The sequence below is a fragment of the Manacus vitellinus genome, unplaced genomic scaffold (genome assembly GCF_001715985.3).
Source record: "Manacus vitellinus isolate BGI_N305 unplaced genomic scaffold, ASM171598v3 scaffold_89_pilon, whole genome shotgun sequence".
Lineage (NCBI taxonomy): Eukaryota > Metazoa > Chordata > Aves > Passeriformes > Pipridae > Manacus > Manacus vitellinus.
In genome coordinates, this window is record NW_021940863.1 from 1,178,476 (window position 1) to 1,197,110 (window position 18,635).

The 18,635-nt window shown below is 35.3% G+C and overlaps 1 protein-coding gene across 5 annotated transcripts in view; it reads right to left on the bottom strand.

The window, feature by feature from the left end:
* Window positions 1-3,525: 3,525 nt before the first annotated feature.
* Window positions 3,526-18,635, bottom strand: part of CDH18 (cadherin 18) — a 233,620-nt gene continuing 218,510 nt past the window's right edge. For 4 of the 5 annotated variants that reach the window (XM_029965024.1, XM_018085831.2, XM_029965023.1 and 1 more), the window contains 2 exons: window positions 9,577-9,828; window positions 3,526-8,368 (listed from right to left, as the gene is read on the bottom strand). In XM_029965024.1, coding sequence (XP_029820884.1) covers window positions 7,866-8,368; window positions 9,577-9,828 — 755 coding nt within the window. In that variant the 3' untranslated portion in view covers window positions 3,526-7,865. The remainder of the gene's footprint in view (window positions 8,369-9,576; window positions 9,829-18,635) is intronic. The other variant, XM_018085832.2, reaches the window with a different exon arrangement.

Consider the following 18,635-nt stretch of genomic DNA (forward strand, 5'->3'; position numbering starts at 1 on the left):
CTTAGGCAAATAATGTCATTTTCTATGTGACTTAGGACATTGGGGTCTTGGCCAATATAAATACTTAAAACCAGCAAGATTCTTTAAGTTATTATAGAAGGTAATTTGAATTTTGTATTACTATGCTTGGAAAAAAAGGTAAGAAATTCAGCTGTGATAAAGTCCAATTTCAATGTTTGCCCAAGAGTACAAAAACGAAGATTAGTACATTCGGTATCAGATACCACTGATAAGCATTTCCACTTTTTCGGAGAGATGAAGTTTTATTCCTAGATTCCCCTGACATTCTTAACATAAATTATCATACTACAGTGCTTCAAGCATCCAGCACAAAAAGGGAGCCTATGGGGGTAGAAAAGAAAGGAAAAAAAATTAAATAATAAAGGAGGATATAAAGTGAAGAATGTATAACTCATGTTTTCAGGATCCCTCAGTCCCACAGAGCGTGACAGAAAACAAGAATGTTGTTTTATGTAAAAATACTCATTAAGCAACTAGTAAAAATTCATTGAAACTCATAATGTGGGATTATGATAAAGGAATAATTGAACTGGGAGATCCCTATCTAACATCCTGCTCTGAAGTCAACCTTGCACATCCATTATAAAGTGCTTTGACCAGCTGGTTATTGATTAGTCCTTGCAGATTTTGATGAGAAAGTTCTATCCTGGACTTGGTCAAAGAACTGTCCTTTTCCATCAAATTCAACAGAAGTGACTTCCTAATTTTTTGAGGAAATTAAAAGAAGTAAATTTGTCATAAAATTTAGTGAGTCTTACTGAAACAGTAAATATTACTGCAAAAATCTTGATAAAGATACACGAAATTTTCATTTGGAAAGAACAAAATATGAAGTGAGCACTAGTGGCCTTTTTTGTTTTCCTTTTAAATAACACTACAAAGGATAGAATATGCTTATGAGTTGGTAGTTTCAGATACGCTTAAAGAGCCTGAGCTTCTGTTCCACATACAAGCTTTTAGAAGTTTACATTTCATTTCCTTCTCTCAGAAAATCACATGCTATATTTGCACTTATATAACTCAATTAGTCAACACTTAAAGTATATTTTGGAATCCTACATTGAAAAAATTATTATGAAAACAAGAAAGAAAAATAACATTTTTGTTATTGTTACCAACATCATATACAAGTGACTTGTTTTTCAGAGCTGATAATCCAATTTGTTTCATAAAGAAAGATGTTTTCAAGTTTTGTCCGTTTTCATAACTATAGCAGCTAGAAATTAAAAAGATTATGATCTCTCAATCATTCTCCTTCATGTTTACCACTTCCCAGCTGAAAATTTATGTAGCACAAAGCATTGAGACTAAATGGAAAATACAAGTTTGACAAAAAAAAAGTTCAAGGAGTTTGTAAATAGTACAGATTATGAGCTTTTTGAGAAATTAAAATGTGGTCTATATGACTATCAGGATGTGTATATTTTCATATAACTTTACACTTGTAGCATAGTTTACATCAATAGACCTACACTAACAAAAAAAAAAATAGTTTGCTTAGTAAGAGTGAGCTTTGCTTGATTTTTGCCCAGTCCAAATCCAGTAATAAAACTACTTGTTAGATGTGTGTGCTTGACTTCAAAACAGAGCTGAATTTTAATTGTAGCTGCTTTGTCCCCAGTTCAATTCCAGAAGACAGAGGAAAGAATTGCTTTTTTACATGAAATATGAATAATAATTCAGATTTAAATAAACAATGTATAATTTTCAGAATAAAGTCAAGAGCAAGCAATTTGTTTCAAAACAGTTAATGTGGCAGGTAAAGGTGTGTGTTAGAACTGCAGTATGTTTCAGAATTTCAATCACACTGTAAGCCTTACTGATCCATTCCTACCCAGGACCCTATCAGAAGATGTGGCAATTCTGATATTTGAACATTTAACTTCTTTACATGTACATTTACTGGGCTTTCCATTGAGTTCACCAGCAATCTGGACCTTGAACAAGCATGACGACAAGATCCACTATGGTGGAAGGTCCCATGGACCCTGATTTTTTTCAGGTTTGGATAGGAATCTAACACCTGTCAAAGTCTGTGTGCCTCATGATCCTCTGAGTCCTAATCCCAGTGCCTATTTTTTCTTTGAAGGTAGTTTTACTGGATGAGCACGCTTTTGCAGGCATTGACTGCATATCAGCTATAATATGCTCTGTTGCATGTACTTCAGAAAAAAACAAATCTAGAGACAGTAAGTGTGGAAAGTTTGTTGGATCTTTGGGACATCCTTGATTAATTAAAGGTTCAGGTGTGTTGATGGACTTGTGAGGAGTACCAAGAACACAAAAATGCTCCAGAAAAAGTCTACTAAACTCACAAGTAAAGCTTTCTAGATTTTGAAGACTCTCTGCACCTAAATAAAAACAATACTTTTGCCACATATGGAAGTAGTATGGACTCCAAGCAACCCAAAAATCAATTTCACAATAAGTTGATAGCAAGCTTTGCTAAGACAAAAAAATTAAAAGCTTAATCAATCTTAGATATGAAAGATTATCTAAAATATTTCTAAAAATTCTTTTGAAAGTTTAAACACCTCAAATGAGAATTAAAACAAAAACCACAAAACCTCCCTGAACTTGCATTCAGATTCAGGCGGACAATATTTATCTTGCAAATATTATCTTACAATAATTTCTTTTCTGGGTCTGTGGCAAGGCACATGTGAGAATTGCATAGCTTTGTGGTACACAATCTAAATTGGCCTGTGGGCAATAAAGTAGAGGAAGTAGGGTACAACAGCAAAATTCTACTTTCATTTCCTGTCAACCCCAGCTTTATTTTTAAAACTCATGTCAGTATGGTAAAATTTGCATGCAACAAATTTTTTGTGAACTGTGGTACCTTTATTTTCTAAGATGTAATTTGTTGGTAAAGTCTGTTAATTCCTTTTAAGTTCCTGAGAAAGAATTAGTGACTCCTGTGCACTTGAATTGCATGTGCCTGAGCTTGATCATTGTAAATGTCCTTGTCTGCTTCTGTCTTCTGTGTCAGCTTAGGATAATAACCCTGGCTGTTACCAACAATCTGGATTCATAGATGCACAATTCCCCAACTCACTCATGTGGATAATGTATTCATTACTGTGTTTCAGTTTCAGGACAGTGATGGTCGGAGCGGAATAGTTACCACAAGTAAAAGTAATGAACCATTTAGCAGTTATACTGCAGTCTGTTGTAAACTATCTGATGTGTCTTTCACTATCACTATCCATCTGTAGCAATAATCATGTAAGACAGTCTTTGAAATAGTGGCACAATGAAGTGACTATACCAGACATTAAAAATCTAGTTAAACTTATCATACCATTTCTGACATTCACCTCATTAATACAACTGTATTACATCTGATTTTTAAAGACAGAGTGTCTTTAGATGTTATAGTTCTTTGGTGCGTATAGAATACAGCAGTGAAGAGAAAAAAACATGTTCTAGTTGTGATGAGGAATACAATAACCCATCACCATAGCAAAGAGCACATTTTATTTGAAAAATACGAATAAAAGATTTTGTCCCTTTTGTTTATTAAAAGAAAATGTAACAATTTCTATCAGTAACACTTGCATAAGGAGGTATACTTTACATAACTCTTTTGTTAAAAAAAATATATATATTTTTGGAGACTTTGGAAAAATAAGGATGGCCCAAAACTTGCAACACACTTCTAGTTTTCCTTAGAATGCACTCTGCCATTTATATGTACTGCAAGTACAAGGTCTTAGCAGTTTATAATACACAAAATAACCCTAGGCAGCATAATTTTATATTCTTCTTTGCATTTAGAATATTCCCTTTGTTATCCTTGTGTGAGTTTATGAGTTTGGTTAATTCCAGACTGGTGGAATACTTAGAATTTCTAAAAGTTGATTTTAAAAAGCCTGAGACGACAGAAGTTATTTAATTCCTTTTAAATACCAATGAGAATACTTTCATATAGATATTTTCTTTCAGTATTCACAATTTAAACAACTGCATCAATTGGAATTCAACCCAAAAAATGTTTGCAATTATTTTGGTTTTCTAAGAGGAATGCAAAAAAATAAAGTGCATAACATAGTGAAATTACTTTCAACTTTTACAGTGTTCTATGTATATGTAATAAAAGGTAACACTGATAAACAAGTTAATTTGTTTTCAATATATGAATCTTAATCTAATGCCAGTTGAATCCAAGATCTTCCTTGCATTTAAAGTGCATTAAACTACATTTTTGACAGATTTTAGTTTGACAATATAGTTACACATTTTAAAATTCTTATATTGACCATTTTCTCAGATGACTTGTCAAGATTACAGCATAGAGTGCCCTCAGCATACAAGTAAGAGGGTTTGTTTGGAGGAATACGATTACTTATTTTGGTGCAAATGTAATAGTAGTTGAATAGCTGTTGCAGAAATCAAATTGTAAATGGGAAAGCCCTTAAGTAACACTTTGCATTTGCCATTTAACTTCACTCAGTATCTTCCACTTTAAGTAAAACTGGCAGTTTTCATCATTTAGTTGTTATGCAGCAGCAGAATTACTATTTAGGCAAATAGGAAAATATTTGAGAATATGAGTACACAAAAGAACCATGAAAGCTTTAGGCAAAGTCTATATAATCAAACTCATCCATAAGCCAGGAAAGAGTTTCCCACAATACTTCAACTGAATGCATACTTTTTTCAAATTAGCAATGCTACAAAATGATTGTGATGTCCATGGTAAACAGTATAACCTTCTTCTACTTCAATCTAGGTTAACATATTCTCAAATATAGTTTAAATTTTTTTCTAGGACAAAAAGGACCAAAGGAAAATATTGTAGGATAGGGATAAAAAAATCTGTAAACCTGTTCTTTCTGCACTGTGAGGCCTTTTTCTGTGGCCCTGAAGATTTAATAATCTGCTATTTGTCATGCAAACAACACGACACTGTGATGTGTATTTGAGTAAAAAACAGTAAGCATAGCAAGCATGCAGACATATCATGATAGAAAAGCACATTTGGAGATCACTGTGAATAGGACATAAAACAGAACACACTGCAGCATCACAGAAGCAGCGTCTCAATAACCCTGCAGAGATTTAAAGGACTCAGAATTTCTGGGTCTGGGGGTATGATGCACATGCTGTATAGCAGCAAAGAGAGCACCAGGAATGATGAAAAGGGGATTCTTATTTCTCTTAGATATTATAAACTTAAACAGAACATTAGTGCAAAGAGGGAATATTTGCTTAAGTCACTGCACTTCTGTTGCCTTTAAGCCTGAATGTTCTATGATGCAAATAAAAGAAAACAATGGTGGGAGCACTGTTTAAAACACAAAATACAAGTGATTTTCCCTGCTTTGGTGTAGGGCCAGATGGAGCAGACATAAAGATAACTAATACCTGGTTCTCAAAACAATAATACAACAATTAATGCAATTTTCATGCAGATGTGGTACAAAGTATTATAGTCCATGGTAGTAGTAATGCTAAAAGATTTTCTTTTTAACACTCTACTCATACAATATAAAAATTTAGATGTTAGCATAATGCAAGTGTGACCTAAATCAAAAGAAAACCTCCTAATAAAATCGAACACTATTAGTTTCTTCATTTGGGACAAAACTGAAACATATCCTAACTCTACCCCCAAAAAAGATAATATATAGGCCATTCTCAGCTTCTGTGCAACGCTTATTGCATTAAAACATCTGTTTAACCTCACTCTACAGCAATAATGTCTTTTTAAATGCATTTCTAGAAGATTCTGTATTTAGTAAAAAGTAAAAAAAAATCCGAACACAAATTATTAGACTACTTTCAAATCATCAGCAGAACATTTATGGTTCAGGGGTTTTTCCCTCCTAAATTTTCTCATGGGTTAAAATGCTGAAAGAAAGGAAAATAATTTTCAAACAGAACAGTGTAGTAAAAGCCAGTTCTAGAACTACAGTACAACTAATACTTTTTAGAGTATGGAAAATTTCTTGCAAAGGTACTGGCTAATTTTTCCAGAAGGCTGTCTAAGCCAAAAGCAGTCAACTACATCTCAGGAAGAAGTTCACTCAAAAAAAAAAAAAATCCCTTCAAAGTAGAACTGATCAGAAGTTTCAGTCACGTCCAGGACCTACACAACCCTGGAGCAAAGAAGGGAAGGCTTAATAATCTTGTTCACTTGTGTGGCCCACAGAAGGTCATCAAAAAATGTAGACCTTGCTTTACTAAGCTGAATGTAAGTGGCACCTAAAATGCAGAGGAAGGAATCTACTGGAGCATACAAGTCTGTATCACTCTGCACACCAGACCACAGAGTAAAAAAAACAGTACACAGCTTCTGCTCTGGACAGCTTTCTTATCAAATGCGTACTGGAAGAAGTCCACTTCCCTAAGTGGAACTACAATTTTCTTAAAAGCAAAGGACTGTAATAGACTGTGAGCCTTATAGGCCATAATCTTTCACGCAATATTTTGAGTACCTGGTACTCTCACAGTATTATCACAAGAAAGACAAACAAAAAGGTTAAAGTTTCAAATAAAACAAAGGAAAAATCAGAATCTGCTGGATGAGTTGTTAAGCAGCCCACAGTGTTAAGCAGAACTGTTTAGCAGATCTGCAATGTAATACAGTTACAAACATAAGAAATCAACTTATTTAAGCCATATAAACCACAATAATGATACATTTCTTCCACTGACTTAAAATGTACCTGCTCCCATGATGCTTGAAATAGGGGGAAAAACGCTTGTTCTGCTTAGGTGGAAATTAAGCGTAAGAAATATTAGTAGATTGAACTAAAAAGAAAAAGAACAGCATCATCTTATTCTCTTTGTTTCAATTTTCACTATCCCAGTGACCTAACAGCAGCTCGATTTTGCTTTTAGTCAGACACAGAAATAGAAAGACATTATGATTAAGAACTCTCTGTTTTAAACTGAGTGCTGTAGCTCCTGGACTCAGACCAGCAAAAGACTTAAAAAGCTTCAGCTCTTAAGTGAAGCACAGTGAACCAAACAACTGCATAGTTTAATGGTGCTGCCATTGTTTTTATTGAAAGAGCCTACACTTCATCTGCTTCGCTGCATAAAGACTACTTTGGGCTCATTCTATTTAAATGAATGATGTTTCCATGAAAAGATGAAAAGAAAAAGCACAACACTGTAAATAACAGTTCCTTCAGCACGCAGTAGCAACAGAGCAGGTCTGGGTTTACAGCCGTGTTTGAGCAACAGCTAAGGATGCCCTCCATCTGTTAGCTGGTTATGGATGACAAGATTATGAAGGACATTATGAAATGGCAGCTTCTCAATGCAACCTGCTAATTCAATAAGATTAAATCATCAAAGGACCATTTATTTAAGAGGACAGGTGTAGCGTATCACCTCTGTAAAGGAAACAGACTGGTAGCACTTCTCACACTGATAGTAAGCCCCCATGGCTACCTCACATTGAGATCACAAGGCCTAGAGCACAGCTAGAAAAGCAACATTATAACCACCTGCAAGAGATTAGCTCCTCCATTACCTATCTTCTTAAACAGACATGACCATAAACTTACTGTAGCTTGGAGATGTTACGCATATTGAAATAAAAATGTCATTGCTTGTCTTTACTGTAGGTATTGTTGCAGATACGGTACCACAGACTTTATTGAGCAATTAAAAAAAAGACACAAGGGACAATATATTCTTTTTTCTGTATTTTTCAAAATTTGATTTTCTTCCAATTGGAGAACCCAGTTTCAAATATGAAAAGGGCACTTGTTCTACAGTAACTGCACATAACTTAGTTCCAAGTACTGTGTTCACTTTTTTTTTGTTACCGTTGCTGTCATTATATGTCCAGTTGTTCAGGAACTTCTCTGTTTTGGGAATTACAACTAAGTTGTTCTTTCTGATTCTATTTCCCCATAGAGTTCAGCTAGCTTCTTGAACTCAGGTCCCCAGTCTCCAAGGTAATTATAATCCTGGTCAGAGTGTGTTGTGGCTGAATCCAGAGAGCTGATAGATCCAGCTTCTGATCTATGACCCTCATAGGCATATGTCTGCAGGGAGTCATATGGTGGCACACTGGGGTCCAGATCAGCCTCTGCCAGTCTTTGTTTAATGAACTCCTGAACATCTATACTGTCAAGGCTTGAGGAGAGATGATGTCTGGACACAGGCTTCGCTTCAGGACGAACATCCCTCCGGTATTTTAGCTCTTCAGCAGCAGATGGATTCCGCAGTGCAGTGATGTCAAATGCTTCTGTGTCTTCCTCTCCACCACCCTCATCATCATATGTCACAACATTTTCCCGGACGTCTTCTTCTGAGATGATCAAGGGCTCCTTCTTGCTACGTCTTAAGGTGATGAAAAGGACCACAATTGCTAAAGAGAAAACTGCAGATATTAGAGTAGGTTTAAAGTTTACCTCTGAATATGTTACAGAAATAGCAGACACTGAGTCAAAAATACAGACGTTTTATTTTCAGGCTAATATTGGTATTTGGGATCATCTGCTACTTAGATTATCAGGGATCTCATAAAGGACATAAACGGAGATAACATTCTTTCAGGTAAATGAAAAATGAGTTACTAGAGCTGACATTTTTCAGAAGCATAGTCCAGGGCTTTCAGTGCTTCTCTAAAGCAAATATTTAACATATCAATTGAATTAATATGTAAAAGATTTATTTTTCTCTTATGAATATTTGATTTTGTATAATAAAAGGCAAAATTATAAGCTAAATATATTATTATATATTTTTAAAACAGCCTTCTGGCAAGGAAATTCTGAAGTAAGGTGCAAGGAAAGTAGTCTAGAAAATCTCTGAGAGAACATTTTGAAAAGAGTCTTTGGAAAAAAAATCCTCTGAATCTCCTATGTGGGTCATACTGTAATTACCATTATTTCTTGCCACGTCTATAAGAATGCAGAAAGGCACATGAGTAGCACAGAGATATGTGTGCAGCAAGTTTTGTCTATGACAGAAAAAAAACTCAACAAAACAAATCAACCCCACACACGCGCCCTCCCCAATATTAACTAGTGGGTAAAATTAAAACTGGCCTGGGGAAAAAATGCACTTGTGATGGCATTTATCTTATGGGTCAGTTTATAGTCTCACATGTCCCTCACCCCTGTGGATTATGCTGTGCATTGCTATCAGTTTATCCCACAAAAGTAATTAAGATATGGCTTTTGTACAAGAGCTAATGGTGCTTCTTGCTGCGTAATGCATTTCAAAAAGCTTTCCTCATCTCTTTTCTATCATTTTTTCACACTGTTCTAGACATGGAATTAGAGTCAGTTGCTTTTTTGAAATATTTCCAAATTACAGAAAAAAGATCTGCGGTGCTGATTACTTGATAACCTCTGAAAAATAATTTCTAGTGGATTCCATATTTTCCTGAATGTACTTTAAAGGCATTTTCCCCTATTAATTTTAGCTAAACTTTTCCCCCCCAATCACAGCTATGTGTTTCTAATTGTCTCCTACTACCAGGCAGCCACTGGTTCAAAAGGATACCATATTAAAAATTTCTGCTCTGTCACATTCAGAGAGCCAGTGGAGGGAGAGCATTACTTAATACTGAAAATGGCTTACCAAGAAGAATTACAATACAGAGCAGGATTGCGATTAAAGCTCCTGTGCTCAAGCCAGCCGAGGAGAGGAAAGCTTCAGCATGGCAAGTTCTCACTCGTCCATCTCTCTCACATGCACAAACCCGAATGGTGAGGGTACTACTGCTGCTGAGAGGGGGCACTCCACCATCGGAAATCAAAACTGGGAGGTAATAGGTGTCTTGAGTGGTTCGACTGTATCTCCTTCGTCTTGTCAGGATACTGGCCGTATTATCTACAATATTATAATCAGAATAACATTTCAGTGAAGTAAAAAAGTGAAAAAAAGTTATTGACTATTTGTTTCCCATCAAGTGAAAGCAGGAATTAAAATTTGTCAGGAAGCATCTGTGGCCAACAGAGGAAAAAGAGGAGGCAGTGGAAAGTAATTAGCATGATATAAATAAAATTATTTAAAACTCTTGTACTTTTATTAGAATGTAAAGGAACTTTGACAAACATTTGAGGTCCTGTTTGCAAGTGTTTTAATACCATGTTATGCTGTTGGTAGTATATGGACAGTCATCAATTTGAATATCTGGAATTCTGAGGATATTTGTTATGGAATTTTTCCACAACACAAAATTGTCTTGATTCTCAGAAGAATGTTAAAAGGTCTTTAGTAAAAGCTAAAATGAGACTTTCATATTTTACTGTTTGCGACAGGTTTTAAAGTTCAAATGAGCTTTCAGAAAACATCAGAAAGATAGTGGCCAAAGACTCATACTATAGAGAGGTCAACAGGAAGAGGGAAGGGGAGAGGGATGGAGGAAAGGAAGGGAAAGGAAGGCAAAGGAAGGGAAAAAGAGCAGATATGACATGTTCTAAACTAATGGAGGTTAAAGGTATGTAAGCAAAAGGGAGATAGTGACATAAGATTTTGTCACCGTTGTTACCTATAGGTCCATCTGGCACATATTACTCGAGGAGAACATAACATTCATTATGCACACGTTGCAAGAGCACATATCTCTTTAAGTCCAAGAAATTAAGGGGCATAAAGAAAATGTGGGAAAAGAAATGCTACAATAATATCTTATTTATTTACATTATATACAATGTGTGTAAAATTTATTTTCAATTTGTTGCCACCACTTTAAAAGTACTAGCCCCTGAATAAAGATAAATCAAGCAAAACTGGAGACAGTGAGGACCAGAGACATGAGCCGTTACGGAAAGAAAGAGAGATAAGGGCTGATAAATGGAAAGAGAGATTAGAATAAAAGAGCTTTCCTCTCATACTAGTTGTCCATGATTTCCAAATTGTGGGATTGTGAGTTTGAAATTTTTTAGCAAACAAAGGGATGATGAGTACAAAGAAACATCTGCCAGGTTTCTCTTCCTATTGCAAACAAACAAGGCATTTTCTTCTTTTCCCCTACCACTGTAGCTACAGCATTGAATGCCTTTATATAATCAATGGAAAAATGAAATCTGTGTTGATTCATGAAAATTTAGCACAGCAATACAACTAGTGAGGCATATTTTAGCCCATCTGACAGATGCATGCATATTTGAATGGAGGAGTTAAACATTTTTGTTTAAACTGGATAAATGCTCTTTTTCAGGTGACTATTCTTCATGCCACACCTTCTATCAAGCTCTGTGCAAAATTTTAAAGCACTCAGTTTAACCCACTTCTGCCAACATTTTGTTTTGCATATCATCTGTCAGTGGTACTGAGAAAAACTGATAGTATAGCCCCACATAATACTAATATATATGTTAACAGGTTTCACACAAGAAATATATTTATGAGCTGGGAAGTGATACCCTTACTGGTAGGCCAAGAACTGAGCACTAAAGTCCTTTACTTCTCCACAAGAACACCACCCATACACCCTCATCTTCCTGAAAATATCCAGCACGGAGAGTTTGTTATAAACTCATTAAGTGTTGATCTTTTCACTTGAAGTGGGCACAAAATAAGATTGATTGATTGATTTATTTATTTATTTATTTATTTATTTATTTATTTATTTATTTATTTGCTGTAGACCCTGAAGCCCTATTCTACTTGTCTACGGACAGTAAATTGGCCGTTTGTTTTTTTTTAGTATGGGGTTGTAGAAATGATTCCTATATACATATAGCATATGACATGCAGAATTATTATTTCATTTTTATGAAAACTGTGTTAAACTTTGGCTTTTCTCCATATTGCTTAATCTGGTCTTGTGAAATCTTATAAAAGTATACTGTGGTATTCTCATTAATGCTGATTTTTTCATTATATTACAGTTAAGAAATAAATTATTTCCACATTATTCTGCAATTAGACTAGGGAGCAAACTGTTTTGTGTTATAACTGAGTCGATTGAAGAAATCAAGTCTGGTATCGCTGAAATTCAAAATGCATTTATTGTATAAAGAAAATTCTTATTCCTATAATAGAATGAGCAGGGGCCTTAAGACCATAATTATAGACCATCTTCACTCACGGAGGTCTTGCTAGACTCTGCCAGACTAATGCTAAGATATATGAAAAGTACCAAGTCCTATTTCTCAAATTTTGACCAGCTCACTTTTTAATACATGTATGGTCTTCTACATTTAATTAAATACTGTACATGAGCAACCTCAGGGATTTATTTTAAAATACTTCTAGAACAAGCAAATAATCTTATGGAACACAGATTATAAAGAGGTAGGTTGCCTGCATGTCTTTTAATTTTTCAACACACATATGGATATAATCAGGAGGTAAAGTAAGCAGTTATTTTATCTTTCTCCTACACAATGTTGCATAAAAAACCCTTTTACTTGTTTTTTTTTTCTTTTATAATATCTTGTCTATTCACTCCACTCCACTTTTTTTATGCTACCTGGATTGTAAGCCCCAACTTCCCTAATACTGCTGGAGGACACAGATAAAAACTTCAGGGTTTCAAAGAGGGAAATCACCACAGACGATAAAACGACCTTCACCCTGTCAGCTGTCCAAGCAGTGGTAGATTGAGCTCTAGATACAGCCCAAGAGCAGAAATAAACTCACAAATCTGTGATCAGTAGGGAATTTCAAATGAATGCATATTTTGCAAAAAAAAAGTCAATGTTTGCAGTATATATAAGGTGATGACTGCTGCTTCTGCCTTTCTACATCAGAAAAAAAGACTCATATCATCATATCCTCCACGTGCAGGAAAAAATTCACTGACTTTCTAGTTTTTCAGAATGCAATTTATAAATTCTTCCTTTCCTTAAAATGAAACTTACTACAGATTATTAGCAGAGCTCTTCTCTAGCAATTTCCCTTTTTATCTCCTGCAGTTGCTGGTTGTTAAACCAATCAAGACTGGGGAGTGCTTATGATCCCTGGAACACCGATTGCTCACACTGATGAATTTAGCACTCTCCCTGGTATTTTGTTGATCTGGGCCAACCAGGACACCCAAACACAGTCAGTGTTATTATCATACACCAGGGACCCTTCTCAGCAGGCAGTATGGGCAAGAGTGCTCCAGGTTTGTTTCCTCCCACTTTTCACTGTGCCTCAACATTATTCCAACAGCCTGTGGATTCTTAAGCAACCCCAAATAGCCTCATGCTACACACATCACAACACACTGTGGCGTGTACATTTCTTTTGTGACATGATAACACTATGCTGTTAGGCTGCAATACAGCTTTCACATTATTTCATAAAGTAAAAAGAGAAAAAAACCCATGATAATGAAACCTGGGCTCTATTAGATTCTACACAGGGTCCAGAGGAGATACAAGGTCAAGTGCTTTGTATGTTGCCTGTTTTACTAAGCTTCTTTGCAAGACAACAGCCACAGTCCTGTTTAACATTGTGGGCTGTTCTTTCTTTTTTTCCTGAGCACCAGTACTATCACTTTAAACTAGTCTGCTTGGACACGTAGAAATCCCACTGAAGTCATTAGAGAAGTCATGACTGGGCTTCGCGAATGAAGATTTGGGAAAGGCTCTATCCACATTTGTTACAAGCACGCTGGTGGCTAATAAGGCCAATACGAGACAGACATGTCCGGTTGCAAAAGGCACAGCAGAAAGACTCCTTAGGTGGTATATTCTGCAAGATATGGTTCTTTCTGCGTTGTCTTTTCTCCTCAAGAGTGATCCTGTGGGCGTTCTCAAAGAAAACAGCAGCGTTATAGATGGTGTGTCTCCAGGTCTCCCGATTTGAGGCCAGAGTAGACCAGTTATGTTGATCAACATTAGAGAAGTACAACATCCTTATATGCAGTTTTTAGCACATGTACTTATCAACAGAAAAAGAAAGCAATTTCAAAGAAGTGACAGTTCTAAGGAGAATCATATTTCAAGTTGCAACAGAAGAGAAGATGACAATCACACAACAAAGTTACCTGGAAATACCTTAAAGACCTAGGGATATGTTCAAGGACTCAGCTTGAAATGTAATTCTCTATTGGTAGTAAGTGACACTATATCCACAAGTTAAGCATTAATATTAACAAGTGTCATGTCTCTCACCACAAAAGAAGAGGTTCTTAGATCTTATACTGGATTTCCAAAAGGTGACAGAAAGTGTTATAACCCATAGTAAGAACACCTATTCATTTCTGCTTAAGGCTCTATTTCTGTTATGGTGCCTACAGGTCCCAGACACTTCAGTTCAGCTACTTTGTCCATATAAGAAGAAAATCCTAAAAAATTATGTCCCAGTGAATGCTCCTGGGCCAATATCCAAAAAAGGCCCAGTACTCATATCTGTGCAGGAAAGGATAGCCCCTTCCTTCTATCCTCTGACATAAATAAAAAAAAAAAGACTGAAAGATGATCACAATATAGCTACAGAGACAGCGATGAAAGTGCTGGCTGACAACAAAAGCATCAGAGGCTGAATATAAGGAAGAAAAACCTAGGATTCCTGAGCAGGAATCTTGCAGTAATGAAAGGATTTTAGCACAGAGACTATTGGCAAAGATGTAAAAGAAAGAGCATTGGGATATGAGCATATATGCTATGAGGAAAACTGTGGATAGATGGGGGGAAAATTGTGAGTGCAAAAAATAAAAGCTAAAAAACAAAAGGACAAAAATGACAAAATGGACAAAACATACAATTCAAATGTTACAGTGAAAAAAATCTGAAAAAAACCCTATAATTAAACCGTGTTTCTCTGGGGTGGAATGTCTTAGCAAACAAGGAACTGTCATTTTTATACTGCATAGAATAAATGCAAATTAAATAAAAACACATTTTTTCTTTCAATGTTGTATTTTTTCTTTCAACATTAAATTGTTTTTCTTGCACTGTTAAAATCATGCAATTCAATATTAGTATAAGAAACAATTTTAGGAAAAGGAGGAGCCAGTATAAATTTTTTAATTTCAAAGAATTGTCGTGGTCAACTTGTGTTGTTTGTATTCTCTTGAGGAATAACTAGATTTTTGTAGAAACAGACGTTACATGACATATAGCCAGAAGTTTCTGTATAACATATCCAGTTATAAGCATTCTCAAAGAAACAATATAAAGCTTTTAACATAAATAAAAAGTAAGATCACAATATTTCAGGCACTGGCATGGAAATTTTCTGTTCCCAGTGTCATCAGAGGTGTAGATTCTTGCTACGACTCTATTATATCTAGTGACTCTTAGTGCATTGTGTGTACATATAAATAAAATACTTAGAAAGTAACTGAGCTCTCACAGACTATTTTTTTTTCTCATTAAATCTCTTAAAATATTTTACAAATAAGTTGTCTAACACTTTTTCAAAGAAGAAAACTGTGTCTGATTTTCTAAAGGTCTCTGAGAATCAAGGATAGCAAAAAATGATCAAAGCTAATCACGTTGCCACAATAGAGAAATCGTATGTCTAATGTTCTAGTCAGAGCTCTATTATTGAGGACGATCACATGTAAAGGTATGCCAACCAAATGAATGAATAAAAAATTTACCCAAACTTTAGTATTGACTACATCCTGACAACTATTCTGATGTTTTAAAATTTCAAATTTTAATTGTTTACACTTCTTATCAAAAACCATTGTAGGAACACACTGAGAGAGGAGCTAGAAAGACAGCAACTTTTAAGAGGAGGCTCATAGCAAGGAACAAAAGAATCTCACAATCTGTAAGAGCTACAGGAAGTCAAGTATAAAGACAGACACTGATGACCTAAGAAAGAGCTTACTGAGGGGGGACAAAAAAGTTATATCAACAGCAGTACTTTGAAAGGTAGTTGAGGGTTTATGTATTGAGAAATTTCTTTGATATCTGAAAAGAGATACAACAGATAGACAGGGAAGACAAGGGTATAGGATAGCAGCAATAGTACTAGGATGATGGAACTAGAGGTCTGATTCTTCTAGGCATGGAAATAAAGACCTCTTTGTCTCAATGGATTTAAATGGTGAACTTCACCTCTGGGGAGTATGTTAAGAACCAGGACTCACTGGAGATGAAAGGACTGACATCTAAAGAAAATTAACAACTCCAACTTTTGGAAAGAAATATTTATCTGATTCCTTGTGGTGCACATTGCACCATGTAATGATATAAACTTTCTAATGATCTAAACTTTCTCATATTTGGGCTGTTCTTTGCAGATATGGCAACTAGAACTTAAGATTCACTTCAAGTGAGGTTGAGGTTACACATGGAATATTCTGCATGACTCTAATGCAGAAGCTCTTCACACTCTGAAGATGCCGTAGTTTACTAAGCCAGACTGTACACTGTATACAAGGCTGTTACCACAGTCTTTTTCCATCATCTCCACCTTTTTATGCTGAGCTTCTGAACTAAGAAAAGAAAGGAGGGCATAGGAAAACCAAGGAAGCAGAGATACAGTGATAACACCATGGAAAGTGACTACTGGAACGCTTCAGCCGATGTTCATTTATCATTCAAAATTTGAGAATTCCTTTGACATATTATACATTACAAGCAGAGACAAGAGAAATGGAAGTAAAAAAGTAGAGTAAAATCCTGTTTATATCTTAAGGCATGTTTCAATTTTCAGTTCTGCTTATATCAGCAGTCCAACTATATAAATTTTCTGAGAAGTCATAAACTAATTAAACCCAAAGAAAATACATTGGAATGATTTGCATTTCTTACATTTCTAAAGTTAGAGCAGTTAATTTGTTTATGTGGACTATCTTGATAGGCATTTCTGTTTCATTTCTCTACTGATAACTCTTGTAAATATTTTTTCTTTTGTGCTGGCTTCAAAGCTATTGCCAATGGCAAGAAGCTATTGGTTTTTCAGTGGGTATTTCTGCTCAGTGGGTAGTAAAAATGAAAAGAAACATAGAAGACTTTTAGGGACTGAAATACATTTATTTGCTTATGATTGGTTTGTGAAACACCAACAGATTGCAGCCCTGAAAATAAATGCAAGAAGAACCGGTACATTATGCACAAGCTTACCTATGTGATCAATCTTAGAGACGACCTTTTTAAACCGAAAAATCATCAAAGATGTTCAGATGCCTGAAGAAGAAAAATGTCTCCCTCTGCAGTAGCTAGCCCTGGTTTTCTGTCTATTGTACTCATGGTAGAGTTCCTTTTTAACTTTCATATGTTGACTCTGATAATACCTACTCAGATATTCAATCCGTTTACAGTAACAGCACTTCTGTCGAATTACTTACAGTCATCATGTGTAATGCTAACTTTGCACTTTCTCAGATATCATTTCTCTCAAATTACGACTTTCTTTATGGGATAATATTTCATGGTAGGTCAGTAGTAACTTGCAATACCACAGAACCAGACCAAACACTCCACTTTGATATCAATGAGGGCAGGAACTATGTAGCTGTTTCCCCCTCACTTTGGGTTGCAAAGTGGGAGTTTTAACCTGACCTTTTTAGATGTCACTTCCGATGTTCTAAAACAACTAAAACATGATCTGGTATCTGGCATGCTTATTTGCAATTTTAAAGCCCTAAAGTCAGTTCACTGGTCTGCTAGTGTGCAATAATGGTAGGAAATAAGAAGGGCAGAGAGATAAACAGAAGGTTATGTAAGGAAATTCACACTGGGATGGGATCAATTAATTTCTGGACCTTGCTCTCTTTCTAAATAACAGCAATGATGAGTAAAATTGATCTTTTTTTTTTTTTTAGCATTTTTTGATCTGTGACAGAGAGAAAAAGGTATCACAAGCATGAGTGGATGAACACATTACAAATGTCATTTTATACAATGAACTCATTGTGCTCCAGATTTTACAGAAAACCACAACTCTGCTTCTGTGGGTATTAATGTATCTTCTGATATAACATTATGAAAAGGTAATCTCCAAAGTGATAGTATCAGAAAAATGGCATACATGTTGTCAGCCAGCACTTTCATCACTGCTTCTGTAGCTAAGCATTCTCTAGGGAGTTGTTCTTCCTTGAAAGTAAGGTAAATTTAATCTGCTACCAGAAGTGAGCAGTCTCAATTTATTAAAGTAAGAGAATGCACAAGTCTTATTGGTACTGTTGGGTGAATGTGCCCAGTATTGGTATAAACCCTTATTGTCCAGGAAATTTATAATACCCATTGAAGCATCCATGGTAGGCTGCATATCTTGTGATAAAAAAATAGCACCAGCAAAACAGTGCTTTACAGTGCATAAGATTCATAAATGTTCTAAGTGAACTATTCTCTAAGGGGTCAATCTTTTTTTCAGCTCCTAGAAAGTGTTATGTAACTTCTGAAAGAGGCCTCTAAGAAGTAACAAATTAGACAGAAAGAAAGAATGATTTTTTTTTTTTAACTCAGAGAAGAGAGATGTTATGCAAATGCATGTTTATATATTAATGGTTTGGAATATTATAATAATAATGACATGTTCACATGAATTAACAAATTTTGACAAATATATCCAGCATTCTTTAAGCATCTGGAAAAATACTGTGATTCTTTCAGAGTAAAAATTTAAAAAAATGCAATTTTAAAATTCAGTACATAGAAAGAGTTTTATTGGGAAGAACTGTCATCTTTTCTCTCAGATTTTTTTAGCCCCGAATTACCCTGGGAATTTTTTAATGGGAAATGCAAAATCAGATATTTCTGATTAGGCAAAACGTGTAAATTTAAGATATTACAAAC